This window comes from Trichomycterus rosablanca, chromosome 14, assembly GCF_030014385.1.
Source record: "Trichomycterus rosablanca isolate fTriRos1 chromosome 14, fTriRos1.hap1, whole genome shotgun sequence".
Lineage (NCBI taxonomy): Eukaryota > Metazoa > Chordata > Actinopteri > Siluriformes > Trichomycteridae > Trichomycterus > Trichomycterus rosablanca.
In genome coordinates, this window is record NC_086001.1 from 2,669,599 (window position 1) to 2,687,952 (window position 18,354).

Genomic DNA, 18,354 nt, shown 5'->3' on the forward strand with positions numbered 1-18,354 from the left:
TGCCTCAAAAATAGCAACCCCCACCAATCCATTGCATGGCTTTAGCTGACCAGCTCTCTTCAGACTTACAGTAGCCAATCATGTCTGTGCAGACACCCGACCGGTTGATAGCACTGCTGAGATTCAAACTTGTAGAAATGGTAGTGCAAGGCAGTGCTCAGCGGTTAAGGTACTAGACTAGTAATCTGTAGGTTGCTGATCATTCACAAATAAGAACATCCCTGAGTTCGGTTCAGTCAGCTGTGGAATAAAGTCATACCTGGTTCCCACAATTCCAAGTCTCTGGACGTCACGGGTGCAGCCGGTACAGATTCCTATGACGTCCACCAATCCAGAAGCAGTCCACGTTCCGAGATAACAGCCAGTCTGTCCACATTCCTAATTAATGTGGGACGTACAAAAGCAAGAAAGCACAGCTTTGTTCTCTGCACCGACATGTAATGAAGTTTAATGACGCGATTTTATTTTTTAGATCTGTCACAACAAGATGCTGGAGATGCTGCCGGCATGGGTGTAGTTGTGTTTTCACAAATCTGCTAAACACAACAATGAGGGTGTGGCTGAAAAAATGGTTTAATTCCAGCCTAGCGTCTCGGAAATAAATAAATTACCTGGAAGTTCCTGATTGGTCAGACAAATTGTTTTCCTTTTTTTTGGGGCTATTTTATTAATGCATTTTCTCCAATTTATTGTAGCCAGTTACTATTCACCAGAACTTCACGTTTCTCCACTTCTGTACAGGCGCCTCGGGCTACTAACCAGGGTCCTTATACAGCATCGAAGAAGCTTTCTGTTCTTATTAGCTTTTTAACCTACCGTCCCAACTTTTTTAGAAATAGTTTGTACAAGAACAGCGTCTGAGATGATCATCCTGATCTAGGAGGCTGAACGCTTTTCTAACTCTTTTTCTACCTCACGGCAGCTTGGACACCATGTCCCTCCCCAACGTCCTGTCCGAGGACAACTTCTCCTGCTCCGTCTGCCTGGGGGTCTTCAGCAACCCGGTGTCCATTCCGTGCGGCCACAGCTTCTGCATGACCTGCATCACCTCGTACTGGGACGACCGCGGAGCGCCGTGCCTCTGCCCGCTGTGCAAGGTGAACTTCGCCGGCCGACCCGAAGTCCAGATCAACCACACGCTCAGAGATATCACCGAGCGCTTCAGGCTCCTGGCCGAAACGCCGGACGTTTCCCCGAATCCCTTCGTCAGTTCACCCAGGACCGGCAGGTCCCCGTTTCATAGGGCGATATCCAGCGTGGATTCCGTGGAGCCACTGGCGCCGCCGAAGTACGAGTTCGGTCAGAGGAGGATCAGCTCCATCCCGTTCCTCAGGGCGAACCAATCGAGCGGCCCGCCGTGCAGCAAGCACGGCCAGAGCCTGAAGCTCTTCTGCAAAAACGACCACGTGTGCATTTGTGCCCTGTGCGCCCAGAGCGAGCACAACGGGCACATGGTGGTGCAGGCGGAGCGTGAGATGAGAATCATGAAGGTGAGTGTGTGTGTGTGTGTGTGTGTGTGCATGCAAAAACACACTATAAACATCTTACAGACGTCTCTCTAAATCATGGGCACCAGCACTCAAACAATGAAGTAAATATCGAATATTGTGGTCAAAAGTATGTGGACACCTGACCAAAGGTTTGCTAGAGATCCCATTACAAAATTATGCGCATTTATATGGGTTGGCTTCACTTTTGCAACACCACCACTTCTCAAATAATGAAGAGAACATTTAACATTGTGGCCGAAATTATGTGGACACCCGGCCAAATGTTAGTTGCACTGTTAAACTGCAACAGTTAGAGTCCTCAGTTCCCAAACCATCAAAAAGTCTCATTAATAGTAAGGTTGATGGAACACAGGGGTAAACACGCCCCCGTCCCAACTTTTTTGGAGTGTTTGGTTGTTTATATTTACAAACTAAATGAAATTCAGTGAAAACATTGGAAATCTTTTCTTCTACTCAAGAGAATTCATTCTTTTTGAAATGTGAGCTTTGTAATGTAATAAATTTAATAAATCTCACACATATTTGTTGGTGTGACATTAATGATTTTTTTATTTCTGTATTTAGTCTCACGTGGGGATCGTGGAGACGGAGGTGCTGAGTTTGATCACGGAGAGAGAGATGAAGGTTCAGGAGATCCAAACATCGATGGGAAAAATTCAGGTACGTAAATCGGCACCACGTTTATACGTCTGATATAAACTGTAGTCCAAACCTGCCGTACAGTCAGTACGTGTCACTGTGGGACATGCAGGAGGAGGATCTTAATCCGGCCTTATCGCTGCAGGACGTGGTCAGTGGTGTGTGTTGGGTCCCTCACCAGATCGGTGTCACCACAGAGAACTTGTGTCTCCACATTAATAATAAGTATAATTATCATAAATAGAATAGAAAAATAATAAATATAGTAATAATCTAATAATTTAATCAAAATATAATATAATAATAAAATAGTAAATATAATTATAATAAAAATAATAAATATAATAATAATCTTATGTAATCAAAATAATATAATAACATAATGATAATAATAATAATAATGGTATTAATAATGATAATAATAATAATAATGGTATTATTATTATTAATAATAATGGTATTAATAATAATAATAGTAATAATAATGCATTTAATTAGAATAAAAAATAATACATATAATAATAATCTTATAATCTAATCAAAATAATATAATAATGATGATGATAATAATAATAATGGTATTAATAATAATAGTAATAATAATAATAATGATAATAAATATAATTATAATAAAAAATAATAAATATAATAATAATCTTATAATCTAATCAAAGTAATATAATAATGATAATAATAATAATGGTATTAATAATAATGATAGTAATAATAATAAAAATGGTATTAATAATAATAATAATAATGGTATTAATAATAATAATAATAATAATAGTAATAATAATTATAATGGTAATAATAATTTAATAATAATAATAAATAATAATAATAATAAAATTATTATCATTATTTGGAGACCCATCAGTGGTGGTCGTGCTGGTTTACTTGTGCCCCATGTGTGCATGTTTTTAATATTAAATACATTTTATTTATTTATTTTACTAATAGTGCTCATTCTGAGGTTCACTGTATCGGTGTTGATCAGGCGACGCCCACAAACAAAAACTGGGACTATATTACTTAATTAAAGTCATTATTTTCTAGAAGAATTTTGACGTGTTTTTACTTGTCTCATCCAGGGGAGCTCTCAGCAGGAGGCCGAGGGGATGGTCAGGATGTTCCGTACAATGATCAGTGATCTGGAGAGGTCTCAGGTTGACCTGCTGAAGGTGGTGGAGCAGGGTCGCGCCACCACAGAACTTCGATCTCAGACGTATATCCGAGAGCTTCAGCTGGAGATAGCAGAACTGAGGAGGAGAAGCAGCAGCCTGACGGAGCTCGCCCAGTCCTCCGACCCCTTCACCTTCTTCCAGGTGATAAAAGATCAAGAAAAAATGTTTCTGTTTTCATTTACACACCTTCATTCCAAAAGCTCTGAGACAGGATGTGTGAATTCTTTTTGGTCTATACTAAGTTAAAAATATTTTGTTATATATTTATACAGTATATTTACTAACACATTTGGAACAGGAGCGTGTTCACAAGTTTATTACACTTTAACCAGATTTTACACCTTTTTACTGTCTTTATACCCTCTTCAAATCAATTTTACACCCTCTTTACACCTGTCTTTACACTCTTTTTACTGCCTTTCTCCCTTTTCTATTGTCGTTATACTCTTCAAACCAATTTTACACCATTTTACTGTGCTTAAACCCTTTTTAAATCAAATGTACACCCGCTTTACTGTTTGTACACTCTCTTCAAATCAGTTTTACACCCTTTTTACTGTTTTACACTCTTTTTACTGTCTTTCCCCACTTTTTACTGTCTTTACATCCCTTTAACTCAATTTTACACCATCTTTACACCTGTCTTTACACTCTTTTTACTGTATTTCACCCCTTTCTATTGTCTTTACCTTCTTCCAATCAATTTTACACCATTTTACTGTCTTCAAACCCCCTTCAAATCAATTCTGCACCCTTTTTACTGTTGTTTACACTCTTTTTTACTGTCTTTACCTCCTTTTTACTGTCTTTACACTCTTCAAATCCATTTTACACTATTTTACTGTCTTTAAACCCCCTTCAGATTTACACCATCTTTACTGTATTTACACCTTTAAATTAAATTGAAACCCTTAATTAACGTAGATAATGTAGTCCTCTTGTTCTCTTGTTATTTTTACATAACACTGTAAAACTGTTGTATATATATATTCATCCATCTCTTCATTTGTGTCTTTGCAGAGGCTTCCAACAGTCGGTACTCAGCCTGTGATGAAGAGCTGGAAGGACGTGACCCTCACCCCTGACCCCACAGCCGCATCAGCAATGATAAGTGTTACTCAGATGATGGAGAACATGAAGAATGAACTGAGCAACCTACCACAAATCTGTAAGGAAACACAGTTACATGTTATATAATCTTATACAACAGAATTTAATACTATATAAAATAAAAAGTAGAAGAGCTGTCTACATACTAATGAAAATATAAGAACATGGGGTTTGCTAGATGTAACTGGACCTTTAATAAATGAAAGAAAAAGCTGAATTACCTACTCTACACACCCGCTGGATTAAGTAAACGAGTGTGGATTACCCTGGGATGGACTGGTGACTGTTTTTAAGTGGCACCAGATTCTTGATTGAAATGGTTAGTGAAAGGCCGGATTTGGCATCAGCTTGTTGGATGATTGGTGGATGATTACTCTGGTGTAGCGTGTTCCTCCATGTAAGTTACGGCTCTGTGTAGGAGTCCGTCGCCGGCTGGTGAAAACGACGGATGGACTTAGAAGTTCTGAGTAAGGCTTAGGTTGGCAACATAAACAGAACTGTGTAAATAAATCTGCACTTTTGCCACTGAGGGCGTCTGTGATCTTTCAGGCGTAAATAAATAAATTTACACCATGCAGAAATGTTCATTAGGTCCTGAGGATGTTTATAACACCGGTGTTTTGTTTTTACAGGCGTGCGCGCGCCTCCCCAGTCTATCGCCCCGCCTACATCACGTGAGTTTTACCTGCACCTTCTCTTTAATAATGTGGAACATTATAAAATAAATGTGGATTATTCGAGACCTTTATTTTAACTGTAACTGTAACCCGACAATCCATAACACTGAAGACACTCTGTTACATGACTACTTTGTGATGTTCTGTGTAGTATTTGATCTAATTCTGATAGTGTTGATGTTCTCTGGTCTTTAGAAACAACGAACCTGCAGGAATATGCACGTGAGTGTTGTTTTCTTTATTATCTGCTGACGTAACACACTCATTTACTCGTACTGCTCTTAATAACGACCACGTCTTTTCTCCTAGTGGACGTAACGCTGGACGGAAAAACTGCCCACCCGAGACTGGTCATCTCCGATGACTGTAAGGAGGTGTGCTGCAAAGACCGCATGCAACCATTTACTGACACTCCAGCGCGTTTCAACCGCGTGGTCTGCGTCCTCGGCAATCAGAGCATAAGTTCGGGGCGCCATTACTGGGAGGTCAAGGTCAACACGAAGACGGACTGGGACCTGGGCGTGGTTAGTCGCTCCAGCAATCGAAAGGGAAAGATCGCCGTCAGCCCGGCTAACGGCTACTGGTTCCTGAGCCTGCGCAAAAAGGCCGAGTACTCCATTCGAACCGAGCCGCCTACGATGCTCTCCCTGCACCCCAGGCCTCAGAAGATCGGGATCTACGTCGACTACGAGAAAGGCCAAGTGTCTTTCTTTAATGCCGATATCATGGCGCTCATTCACACCTACATGGCCACGTTTATTGACACATTACATCCGTTCTTCAGCCCCTGCACCAACAAATCATACAAAAACGAGGCCCCGCTCATCATATGTTCTGTCAGACCACCCCAGTGAGGGGGAGCTAACTGTCAGAATCACTTACACTATTTCAGGAGATTCTTGTTAGCATGTTTATAAGATGTATATAAGATCCTGTCCCAATAAGCTTAAGAGTTTGAAGCTCACTTCTGCTATCAGCCAGCCAGGCACCTACACAGACACACGATTGGCTGTACGTCTGTAGGAGAGGGACGATGGCTGAAACGGGGATCTTTGTCGCTGGTGTAACGGGGATCCTTGTCGCTGGTGTAACGGGGCTACAGTTCCTCTGTACCGAACGTGTCTCGCTCTGTGCACAGGGGCACGATCACGCTAAAACTGGAAATGACCCTCCCCAAACTGTTGCCACATAATTGGATTGATTTTATGTTATTGAAACGCTCTGTGGCACTGCAGTATATTGCGCCATTGTTCGAATTCCCAGTGATATCAGCCAATCGGGCGTCCACACACAGACTTGATTGGCTGTGACTGATGGATTGACCTACCTGAACGTGTTACTGCATTTCTCCCAGTGATTCCTGACCAGGGTAAAGAGGTGGTAAAACGTTAAAATTAAATGGATTTTCAGGTGGATTTTATACACCTGAACTCTTTTTTTAATAGTTTAATAATTTCAAGTGGTGTCCACATACTTTTGATGCATTTTACTTAGAAAACGAACAGAATATGGGATTTGACAGGGGTGTAGGACTGTATATGGTGTATTACTATGATTAAGTCTCTGTGGTCTGGTGTGGAGCTGGTTTAGCTCATGTATGTGTACTTTAGTATGTACTCTTATGTACTCTTGTATGTACTGATGCCCGTTTTCAGTGGGCGTAGTTTGTGTGTGTGTGGGGGGGGGTGTGTACCCTGTGCCCCCCCCCCCCTGATGGCTATTGTATCTAACAGAAATTAATTTTCACATAAGCTTACTTACTGTTTAAATAAATCCATGAATTAATAAAGAATAAAAAGTAATCATGTCTGACTCCCTGGCTGTCTCACTAACACTGGCGGTTCTAAAAATTCAAACCCAGATTCACGAAAGCGGTCCCATGCTGTGCAACCACCATGGTGCCAGCTGTGCCATAGTCCTCAAACTAAATTTCTACTTTATTAACCATAAAAGCACTTATTCTTGAACTCTTGAAACATTGTACATCTTGTACATTGTATATCTATTGATGATCTCTGAACGGTATGCCATACTGCCAGAAGTATTCGGACACCTGACCATGAGCTTGTCAGAGCTTGTCAAGTACAGAGAAGAGCCTTGATATCCAGGACAACACCAAGGACCAACACCAACTACAACATAAAAACATATCATTTTCTTTATATAATTGATTTATTACCTCTGATAGCAAATGGCTGAAACAGATTTTCACAGAACGGGTGTCCCAATACTTTTGTCCATATAGTGTAGGTGATGCAGTCATTTAAGCCCTTAAAATGTCTAAATAAAAGGTGGATTTGGAGGTCAAAGCCAGTAGTTCGGTCCAGTCCAGTCACACCCTTGGTTATATAAGAGTCAGTGGTCCATCCTGCAGTCTTTATGAGATCGGGGGCGGGACTAATGCTCGGTCATCCAATGGGAGAAGCGCATGTCCATGATTGACGGCTGAGCAGAGAAGCCGTGCATCTGCGACTGGGAGGAAACAAACACACACTGGCTTTCCACGGAGGGAACGTACTGGTGAGTACTGGGACACGTTTCTGTTTTATACTGGCCATAACGCTGTACTAATACCGGTAGGTGTTAATAACGGTGCATGAATAATAATCCGTTTTCATTCTGTGCTGCGTAAAAACGCCGAAAATGTCGCCAAAACTTCTGTAAATGCGTCGTTTTATCATGCAAAATGTGACTGATGTGCTTATTTACATGTTAAACCTGCAGACTGTTCACACCGGAACCGGATTATACACCATAAACACTCGTACATATCAGAACATCCTAATGCAGCATCGACTGTGGAGGTCCTGCTGCACTGAACCGTGCGCAAAGTCACAGCTGTGCACAATTCTGACACGAACCCATGAATGTCAGGGGCATGAGGGTGGGTGTGCTACTGGGTTCGATTCCCAGGTGGAGCGGTGGAGTTTGCATGTTCTCCTGGTATCTGCGTGGGCTTCCCTTTCCTCACACAGTCCAAAGACATGCAGTCAGGTTAACTGGAGATACTAGAGTCCTTCTAGGTATGAGTGTGTGTAAATGTGTGTGTGTGTGTTTGCCCTGTGATGAACTGGCGACCTGTCCAGGCCTTTCCGCCCAGTGGATCGGACCCACCGCAACCCTAAAACAGGCAATGAATGGATGGATGGATGGATGGATGGATGATTCCTTTTACTGCTGCCTTCAGGATGCCCTTCCTGACACAACCTCGGGCTTGGGACCTGCACAAAAAGTGCACTGATATGATACACATCCCCTCAATTGCTAGGTTTACGAAACACCGCGCACCTTCTGTATTTGTTAGCCCCGCTCGGTCGGTTCTCAAGCGCTTACCATTACGCCACGTGAGCACTTTATCCTGGTCAGGGTCACTGTGCGCAAGGCAGGAGCACCATGTACACGAAGCCAATCCATCACACACTCTCTCTTACTTGACACTTTATTAAGTACAGTAATTGGGTACTGACTGTAGCTTGTCTGTAGCTCTGTTCACTTTGTCACCCAGCTGATCCCCATCATTCAAAACTATAATCATTTATATGATTAAAACATGAAAACAAAATACATCTAAACGTGATTTATTATAAATCTGATATGATTTATTACCCACTGGGCTGCTCTATATAATCATACAAGCCCTCGATCCTTCTCCTGTAATTCTGTTCATGTAATCGTCTTTATTCCGGACACTGAGAACGTTCAGACACGGTTAGAAATGACATATGAGGGTGCACCGGGTCATTTAAGCTGCTTTAGCTCTGATAATGCCCACTAATGACCTGGCACAGCTGGACAGAGATAATAATACTAAGAAAACCTGAAGAACTTTAGCGGAACTGTGACATGCCTGAGCACAACCAATAATTATCACTATTTTTAATCTGATCATTTACAGCATTGTAGAAGGTGCTGGGACGCTCGAGATTCAGCGTTTTACTTGATCAAATTTCCCATGATACAGTCATGCTGGGTTTAATGGAGCGTCCAAGTTGCCACTGTAAAACTTCATCAAAGTGACCATGACACGAATATACATTTGTGTAAAATAACCATAAAATCCACTCTAAAAGCTCCACATACCTCTGAGGTTAGCCGGATTGTCCTCACTGTGTGGTGGTTTCACTTTTAAACTTGTGTTACAGCTCGGGGTTTTGAGAAACGCTGAGATTCAGCTTCTCAGAGAGTCTAAAATGCTTATTGTTAATAAAGCTTAATGTGGTTTAATGTTAAAGAAGGAGACAGGAGCACTAAACCTCTGCTCATAAGTTCCTCCACTAATCAAATTCCTCACTCAGTGTTTTAGTACAATAAGTCACGGTAAGCTTTGTTCATACGTCCTGAGTTTGTCTCATTGGAGGCGGGTTGAAAAGGTCTTCAGCAACTGATTGAACTTTGACCACTTAACTTTGAAGTGTCAAAATCACAGAAATCTAACTGGCACCGACGCGCTCCATAGGAAATAACGCCCCAGTCGGAGCAGAAGTGTTTTTTCCGCTTCTCATGTTAATGCGCCCTAAGAGGCGATTATTCATTTGAGGTATTTAACCTTCTACAGTGCTTCATATAATCAAAAGATTTACAGAATATAAAAAAAGCTCTGTATGTAAAAGGATGCAAGTTAAGACTGTACTATGTAAACAACATCCAGAAACGCTGCCGATCTCTCTAACAGCATTTGGTTGGTAACACCAGCTGATACCAACCTATTGTGGATATTTTATGATATAAGATTATAAGAATAGAATAAGATTATTATTATAAGAAGACCCATGGCATGGGTCACTTGCCTATTTTTGAGGGCACCATTAGCCTGCATCTGCAGAACATACCTGATGATGTGAAATAGTGATAAACATTTGATAAAAATAGCCATTCTCCTGTCCCAATCTTTTGGGATGTTTTGCAGGCTTTAAATTAAAAATGATTATATATTTATATCATTGAGATCATTTAACACATCAGTGTCTCTATTTCAGATCAAAGAGAATTTACAATCCACTGCTTCCTGTTTTTATTAACGATTTAAACACTGTCCCGACTTTTTTGAAGCGTAGGTCTGTAGATCAGACCACACTGCAGACGTGACTGGTCAGTGGTGGGTAATCTTAGTGGACGCAGTGACTCAGCCCTTCTGTTCGGTGTGAACGTGAATGCGCTGATGCTGAACTTGAGTCCGGATGGTTTCACCCCAGGGTTCTGGAAGAGTCCATAAATAATGAACAGATCTCCTCACACGCCCCCTCACAGGGATTATATATGCAGAAGTGAATCTGGTGCCAGTTAAAATGGTCTATGTATGGAATCACAGGGTGTGAAAAAGTATTTGCCCCCTTTCTTGATCGGTCTGTTAATGCAGATTTGTGAAATTTTAGAACAATAAACACACACGACGTTACAGAAAGGGAGCTCGTGTAAAAGCAGTGTATTTATTTATGGAATACATTCATTATTAATCCATTAGCCAACTGTACCCCTCCTAAAGTAACAGTAGTGCCCCCTCGGCTGAACACAATCAGACTTGAGTCGAACACGTTTTATAAAAGGTTTAGTAACAGAGATCCACTGCTCACCACTGCTTTATCCTGGTCAGGGTCGTGGTGGGTCTGATCCCGGACAGTAGGACAATTTTGTTTCTTCAGTTAATCTGACTGCAGGTGGCTCGGTGGGTAGCACTGTCGCCTCGCAGCAAGAAGGTCCTGGGTTCGATCCCCAGGTGGAGCGGTCCGGGTCCTTTCTGTGTGGAGTTTGCATGTTCTCCCCGAGTTCGCGTGGGTTTCCTCCGGGCGCTCCGGTTTCCTCCCACAGTCCAAAGACGTGCAAGTGAGATGAACTGGAGACACTAAATTGTCCATGACTGTGTTCGATATAACCTTGTGAACTGATGAATCTTGTGTAATGAGTAACTACCGTTCCTGTCATGAATGTAACCACAGTGTAAAACATGACGTTAAAATCCTAATAAACAAACAAACAAACAAACTGAAGGGTAAAGAAGACTGGAGCTAAAAGAGCAAAGCTAACAATAGACACTATTTACTATTTACTTGTCACTGTAGGCATTAAATTAAGTGGCTGTTTTCCTCTGGTATTATGGGTGTTTGACTATTACATAAACAATCGTGTGTGTTATTAAAGTTCACTTTTTCACACCACTGTATATCAGAGCGTCCACTAATAAACGGACATCAAGCTCTTGTAAACTGGGTTGTTTTTAGCTGACAGTCTCCGTGTCTAACACGTTTAATCAACTTTAATTAGATCTTTAATCAATATGAGAGCTTCACACTGCCAGTTCCTCTGGAGGAAGTCCAGACTAAACCTGATTCATCAGCCTGAGCCGCACTGCTGATTGATAACGGATCAGTCGCCAAGGCTTTGTGGGGTCAAGCGAAGTAAAGTGGACGTAGCGTAACGCTAATGACGGCCGTTTTAAAATGAGTGCGAACAACTAGTCACCAGGGGCTCAACCAAACCCTCACTGAGGGGCACAACCAAACCCTCACTATTAACTAACTCCTAGAGCTATTAAAGAAAATACAATCCAGAGTCTAAAAGCAGATTAAACTGACCATATTCCCACCAGGGTTTAGATCTCAAGCTTTCAAGTTCGAATCTCAGCTCTGCTGTCAGCTGGTCGGGCGTCTACACAGACACACGATTGGCTGTGTGTCTGTAGGGGAAGGGACAGTGGCACTTATGACCTCTGCTGACTTATCAAAGCACCCAGATACCCTGACAGTCACATAAACGACACCCTGGCCTGATCCCTATGCACACAAGTAAAGAAACAAATCGACCCCCCAGTTTAAGTTTTTAAAAACAGAATATATCATTTAGCGATGATAAAAGCCGCTGCAGCTGTCACAGCGTTAAGAATCATACAGACAGGGCAACCAAGGGGGCGCAGTGGGTTATTCAGCTAGCACACCAGCGCTGGGATATTCAGAGTTCAAATCTCAGCTCTGCTACCGGTCAGCTGGGCGCCCCCTAACAGGCACGATTGGCCACTAGACTGCTGGGTGGGAAAAGGCTGGACTAAATAGAGGGTGGGGTCACTGTGTATGGTGTCTGTGCAGAAGTGGAGGAACGTGGAGATTGTTACGTGACTCTCCATGTGCGAGATCAACCTCACGTGCCAATCCACCAAAGTACATTGAGGTCCCCAGCAGCCAAAGATTCATTGGCTACGATAAATTGGGGGTAAAATACATCAATAAAATAGAAAAAACAATCATACAAACAAACAAACGTTCGTTGTGCAGCGCCCTACTTTGACATCACGTCTTCGGGTCCACTAGAAACCGGTGCAAATGTGAACCTGTTCTCTGAAGAAGAAGCCTGAACGTAACCAGTTCAAGATCCAGAGTTATTTTGGTCGAAAAGAGCCGAGTGAGATTCCATCTTGTCTCAGCAGGGACAGACGGTGGATTGCTGACCATTAGTGAAGATGGCTTAATGTTGACATGGCAACAGGAAGGAAAGGTAAGTCTGTATATGTGTGTGTGCGTGTGTGTGCGTGTGTGTGTGTATGTTTGGGTATTTTTATATGGACACGTCCCCCCTACTTTAGAACGAATTACACTATCTTGCCAAAAGTACGTGGACACCCTTCCGTACGTGGATCCCATTTCAGCTACAACCATTGTTTATATTTATGCTGCAATTTTAATTCACTGAAATCAATAATATTCATTCAAGTTTGTTGCATCGGTTTAGGGAAGGCTCTTTCCCTATCCCCATTTCAGCTTGACCGTGGCCCTGTGTGCAAAGTGATATCCATGCAGACCTCACAGACACGCTCCAAAATCTTAATCTCAATTCTTCCAGGGGGTTTGTTATAATGGGTCGACCAACAAGCTCATGTTGACGTGTCCACGTACTTTTTGTCAGTATTCTTGTACAGAGTGGAGATCTCTGGTGGAACGTAAACAAAAGGGGGTTGAATACTTTTTCCCTGGTCGTGTATCTCTGTCTCTGGAAGGTTCCACGTCTAAAGGTGGAGGCGTACATTTTTCTGATGAGCCAGACGTCGAGGTTCTCAGCGAGAGCGGAGAAGATCTGCAGCAGGAGAAGATCATCGGCGCTGTGGCCGAGCCGGACGGAGCTTACCTGGTCAAGGTGACTTTTGCAAGAACATTTTCAATGGTCAGTTTTCATCAGGAAACATGCAATATGGTCGAAAGTATGTAGACGCCCCTTCTAATTCTACATTGCTGACAAGTCAGTCATATCGAACAAATGATGCTTCTAACTTACTGGCAACAGCAGTGGTAGGAAGAAAGCTTAGGTAGAAAGTAATTGACCCCTCTATTATAGCCACTGGCCCCCACCACCTTCAAATGGTCCAGAAACGCCACTGGGCAACAGTTTGGAGAATCTCTTTCCTGTTTCACCATCACCTTGCACAAATTTAGGTCCATAGAGACGTGGTTTGACGAGGTAAGTGTGAGGAAGTGACCTCAATCCAACTGAAGCCCTTTGGGATGAACTGGAACATCGGTTGCATCAATACCTGACCTCATAGCTGATCTTTTGACTGTGGACAGCTCTCCCAGAAGAGTGGTGCTTTCCCACATTTTAGATTCCCAAATTAAGATGCATGACGGGTCATGCAAGGTCAGATAATTCTGTCCCGGCTTATACGGGACTGTTGACGATCTTAGTCCATTAAATATGTGAAGTTTATAATGAGTGAAACTATTTCACTCGAGCAAGGCCCTTAACGCTCTCGGCTCCAGGGGCGGTGTACGATTGCTGACCCCGCGCTCTGACCTCAGCTTCCAATACAAGCGGTTATACACTTTCCTCCTTCTGCTGAAGCTACAGTCAGTGATTGTGCTTCTCATTCGAACTGCATGTGTGCAGGCGGGATTCCTAAAAATCCAACACAAGTACGAGATCGTCTTCCTCCTCCCTCACATCCCTACTGTGGGGAAAGACGCCCCTCTGTCTCCGGCTCTCCGGACCACGCCCAAACCACGACTGCGCGCCACCTGCATCCTACCTCGTCCTGAAGGTAAAATCATGAATCATTTTTATTCTTTATTAGTTATCGCTTTATTAGCTATCGTTATCGCTGAGAGTGGGCGTGGCTGTTCTGGCATGTATAATAATGTAAATGTTTAGTTATTTATTAACATATATTAGGGATTGTGTTTATTCATGAAAAATTTTGAATTCCTTGTTTTATATTATTGGAATCTGTGTTGTGTCTCTGTTATCATGCGCTGTATTGATTTTAGCTACCCAAGCCCTCATTCTGCATGCAGGTTAGTCCAAAAATAGACCTCGGCCCCGCCCAGCCCTTAGTTAACATTAAGAGCTGTAGGAATACGTGCAGCTTTATTTAAAATAAAATGAGCTAAAGGTTTCGTGCCGCCTTGTTCTCGACTCTGGCGACGCCACGGTATGTTACATTCGGTTAGAATCGATCTAGGTGGACGTTAGCGATCGCTAAAGTCCATTTACTGAGACATCTGAGCATCAACTTTCAGATTTCCACTTACCTTCCATTAGCAGGTTCGCTAAGCCGTGTTATTTGTGCGTAATCAATAATGTCATCGCTGTGTGCAGTGATTCCTAAGCTAACCTCCAGGTAGCAGTAAAGATTTCTTCTCTAAAACACCAGTATTAAAAAACAACTGTGTAATAGTTCTCCTTGTGTCTGCGTGGGTTTCCTCCGGGAGCTCCGGTTTCCTCCCACAGTACAATCTGTGTTTAACATTAAACTTGAACTGAATCTTGTGTAAACAGTAACTACCTGTCCTTACCTCCAGTTATAGTAACAATCTGCACCCCCGGTTACAGTCTGTTAAGGAGATTCATGTGGGATTTTTCCAGGTTCTCCAGTTTCCAGATTTGCTCTAATTTGTATTTGTGAATGTGTGAGTGGTGCACTATAATTGGCATCAGACTTGTGAAAAGAAATGAATAATTCATAATAAATACACATTTTAATTATAGAGTGTGTGTGTGTGTGTGTGTGTGTAGGAGGGGTGAAGGTGGTGTGTGAGTACAGCGCTCAGCAGGAGGGGGTCGTACAGGAGGAACTGACCCTGGTTAACAGAAGCAGGAGAGACAGCAGCGTTAAAGTCCGACTCCACGCCAGAGTCATGGGTAAGATTATATACATACTGTACAAGCTGCTCGACAGACTAAATGTACAGTTTAATACATCAGAGAAAAAATTTCTAATTATTAAACTGTATATGAGGGGAAGATAGGAGAAAACTCGACCAGTGACATCACTCTACTATACACTATACATCACTTCCATAAGGACCCACTGAATTGTGGAGTATCTATACATTATTACTTTAGCGCAGGAGTCTGTCATGTTTGCATTTGTAAGCAATAAAGATGGGGGGAAGTTTAGGGCCTTGGGGAGCATCTGTAACATGACTGTCTATAATAGTGAGACATACATCGATCAGCCATAACATTAAAACCACCTCCTTGTTTCTACACTCACTGTCCATTTTATCAGCTCCACTTACCATATAGAAGCACTTTGTAGTTCTACAATTACTGACTGTACTCCATCTGTTTCTCTACATGCTTTTTTTAGCCCTCTTTCATGCTGTTCTTCAATGGTCAGGACCCCCACAGGACCATTTAAAAACTCCATCAGCGCTGCTGTTTCTGATCCACTCATACCAGCCAGTGTCAGTGCCACTGCAGTGCTGAGAATGATCCACCACCTAAATAATACCTGCTCTGTGGTGGTCCTGTGGGGGTCCTGACCATTGAAGAACAGGGTGAAAGCAGCTTAAAAAATTATGTAGAGAAATAGATGGACTACAGTCAGTAATTGTAGAACTACAAAGTGCTTCTATATGGTAAGTGGAGCTGATAAAATGGGCAGTGAGTGTAGCAACAAGGAGGTGGTTTTAATGTTATGGCTGATCGGTGTATAGTACGTGATGATTAAATCAGAATATTTGGAGGATTGTGTTTTGTTGTGTTTTCTGATTGCTTGACTTTTATTTGTAATAGTAAGTACAACCCCAATTTCAAAAAAGTTGGGACGCTGTGTAAAATGTAAGTAAATGTAAATAGAAACAGAATGCATGCGGAATGATCTCATAGACCCATATTTCATTCACAATAGAACATAGAACACATGTCTACGAAGGCTGATTAGGGCCACTGTAAAAAATGTTTTTAAGTTTTGATTTCGAGAATAAAGTGGAAATATTATGGTCTAAGAGAGTGCATCTGTCGGAGGCTTGTCAGTTCAGAGAAGCACGGGTCTTAGTACCTGTATCGGCCTCCAATGTGCATTACTGTGGTTATCCAGTAACCTGCGATTACTTTTGGGTGGTTGTTTGTATTGTACGCTTCCATCCATATGACATGACCACCAAACCCATCAATGCAACCATTTATAGCGATGCCATAAAGCTTTAGTTTATCATACGAGTCCATAAGGCTCAGTTGAAGTACTGGTGGCAATGCAGACGCCGAGAGCACCAGTGGCGAACGTTCTTCTAAATAAACACAGTTTATTACAAAGCCGTTTCATCGTCCTTACACTTATAACAAACTGCTGCTAATGTGCAGGAGATCGAGGATTTCTTTATTTGTGAAACCGAATCATGAACATCCCTCATTTTAGCACAAGGAGGTTTCTATGGCCATAGTATTTTCACTTTAATCTTTAAACCCAAGTCGAAACTTAATATATATAAAATAAATATTTTTTTACAGTGGCCCTAATACGCTGTCGTACATATCAGATGTTGAAAGTGAGACATTTTACCATTTCGTGAGTTGGGACAGGGGCAACAAAAGGCTGGAAAAATAAGTGGTACTAATACAAGACAGCTGGAGGAGCAATAGAAAGAGCATTTTAGAGAGGCAGAGTGTCTCAGAAGCAAAAATGGGCACAGGTTCACCAATCTGCAGAAAAAACTGCGTCAAAGAACTCTTCGTCCCATCTTTTTTAAGATGTGTTGCTCCAATCAAGTTCTAAATGAGTTAACAAGTTTCATGAAATGGTAAAATGTCTCACTTTTAACACCTGATATGTGTTCTATGTTCTATTGTAAATAAAATATAAATCTATGAGATTTGCAAATCATTCAGCATGCATTCTGTTTTATTTACATTTATTAACATTTTACACAGCGTCCCAACTCTTTTGGAACTAAGGTTGTAAATGATGAACTGAACTGAACTGAATTCTGACCTGAATTTCGCAGACCGCCACCACGGAACACCAATGTTATTGGAAGGGGTTCGATGTTTGGGCACAGAGAAGGAAGTCGCATCAAATACCAACAACAGAAAGAAGATCTGACCACAATCACACGATGCTCGGTGATCTCGCGGACTGAACCGAGACCGTCCTTCATGTTTGTTTCACACCATCACAGAGGCGAGTGCTTTTGTATGGTGCTCGTATTTAAATCTGATGCACTGTTGAGTGAGCAGCCTCCACTATACCGTATGTATGCACCCCACTTCCCAATTTACCTCCCAGTCTGGTCGTATCCATTTACTCGATTGTATTTCGCTTCCTCTACTGCTGCAGACCTTCACTCCTGACCGAGGAGGGCCGTGACTACTAACACACACCCACTCCGACACAAGTCAAGTCAAGCCAAATTTATTAGTATAGCACTTTTTACTCTAGACATTATTTAAAAGCACCTTTACAGAATCCAGGACAGACGGACAAAAAACCCATGTTGAGCAAGCCAAGGGCGCACTGACAGATAAATATCTGCACTGACACTGTGTACAAAATATTGGAAATGAAATACAGTCAAATACTTTTTGTCCTCTTGCTGTATTTAAAGCAAGAAGCTATAAATTATGATTGGTTTTGTTTTTTTGGGTGAAATTATTGATGCGTTCACTATCAGACCAGCTCTGTAACGGAACCTAAAATGCCTGACATGCCAAAACCTTCCTTCTGTGTGTATATATTGTACGAATCATTAATAAGAGTCAGTAATAAGAATCAGTAAAAAGAATCAGTAATAAGAATCAGTAAAAAGAATCAGTAAAAAGAATCAGTAATAAGAATCAGTAAAAAGAATCAGTAATAAGAATTAGTAAAAAGAATCAGTAATAAGAATAAGAATCAGTAATAAGAATAAGAATCAGTAAACAGAATCAGTAATAAGAATAAGAATCAGTAAACAGAATCAGTAATAAGAATCAGTAAAAAGAATCAGTAATAAGAATTAGTAAAAAGAATCAGTAATAAGAATAAGAATCAGT

At 41.6% G+C, this 18,354-nt stretch overlaps 2 protein-coding genes across 2 annotated transcripts; both read left to right on the plus strand.

Annotated features, from left to right (window-relative positions):
* The first annotated feature begins 926 nt into the window (after window positions 1-926).
* On the plus strand, window positions 927-5,978 carry btr01 (bloodthirsty-related gene family, member 1). Its single transcript, XM_063009167.1, has 7 exons — window positions 927-1,490; window positions 2,076-2,171; window positions 3,245-3,478; window positions 4,358-4,505; window positions 5,080-5,121; window positions 5,320-5,346; window positions 5,434-5,978. The coding sequence occupies exons 1-7, from the start codon at window positions 933-935 to the stop codon at window positions 5,976-5,978; spliced, it is 1,650 nt and encodes a 549-aa protein (XP_062865237.1). The 5' UTR covers window positions 927-932.
* A 1,628-nt stretch (window positions 5,979-7,606) lies between these two features.
* Window positions 7,607-17,860, plus strand: LOC134326524 (adipose secreted signaling protein). Its single transcript, XM_063008702.1, has 6 exons — window positions 7,607-7,644; window positions 12,536-12,606; window positions 13,106-13,242; window positions 13,990-14,140; window positions 15,115-15,240; window positions 17,328-17,860. Exons 2-6 carry the CDS (start codon window positions 12,588-12,590, stop codon window positions 17,423-17,425), a joined length of 531 nt encoding a protein of 176 aa, XP_062864772.1. The 5' UTR covers window positions 7,607-7,644; window positions 12,536-12,587; the 3' UTR covers window positions 17,426-17,860.
* Window positions 17,861-18,354: the final 494 nt, after the last annotated feature.

Bases quoted from the DNA above. Each gene is read 5' to 3' on its own strand.
- btr01 (XM_063009167.1), top strand. From the start codon at position 933: ATGTCCCTCCCCAACGTCCTGTCCGAGGACAACTTCTCCTGCTCCGTC. The intron at 2,172-3,244 runs GTACGTAAATCG...TGTCTCATCCAG, and splicing joins CATCGATGGGAAAAATTCAG to GGGAGCTCTCAGCAGGAGGC. The intron at 5,122-5,319 runs GTGAGTTTTACC...TCTGGTCTTTAG, and splicing joins TATCGCCCCGCCTACATCAC to AAACAACGAACCTGCAGGAA.
- LOC134326524 (XM_063008702.1), top strand. The intron at 14,141-15,114 runs GTAAAATCATGA...GTGTGTGTGTAG, and splicing joins CATCCTACCTCGTCCTGAAG to GAGGGGTGAAGGTGGTGTGT. The intron at 15,241-17,327 runs GTAAGATTATAT...TGAATTTCGCAG, and splicing joins ACTCCACGCCAGAGTCATGG to ACCGCCACCACGGAACACCA.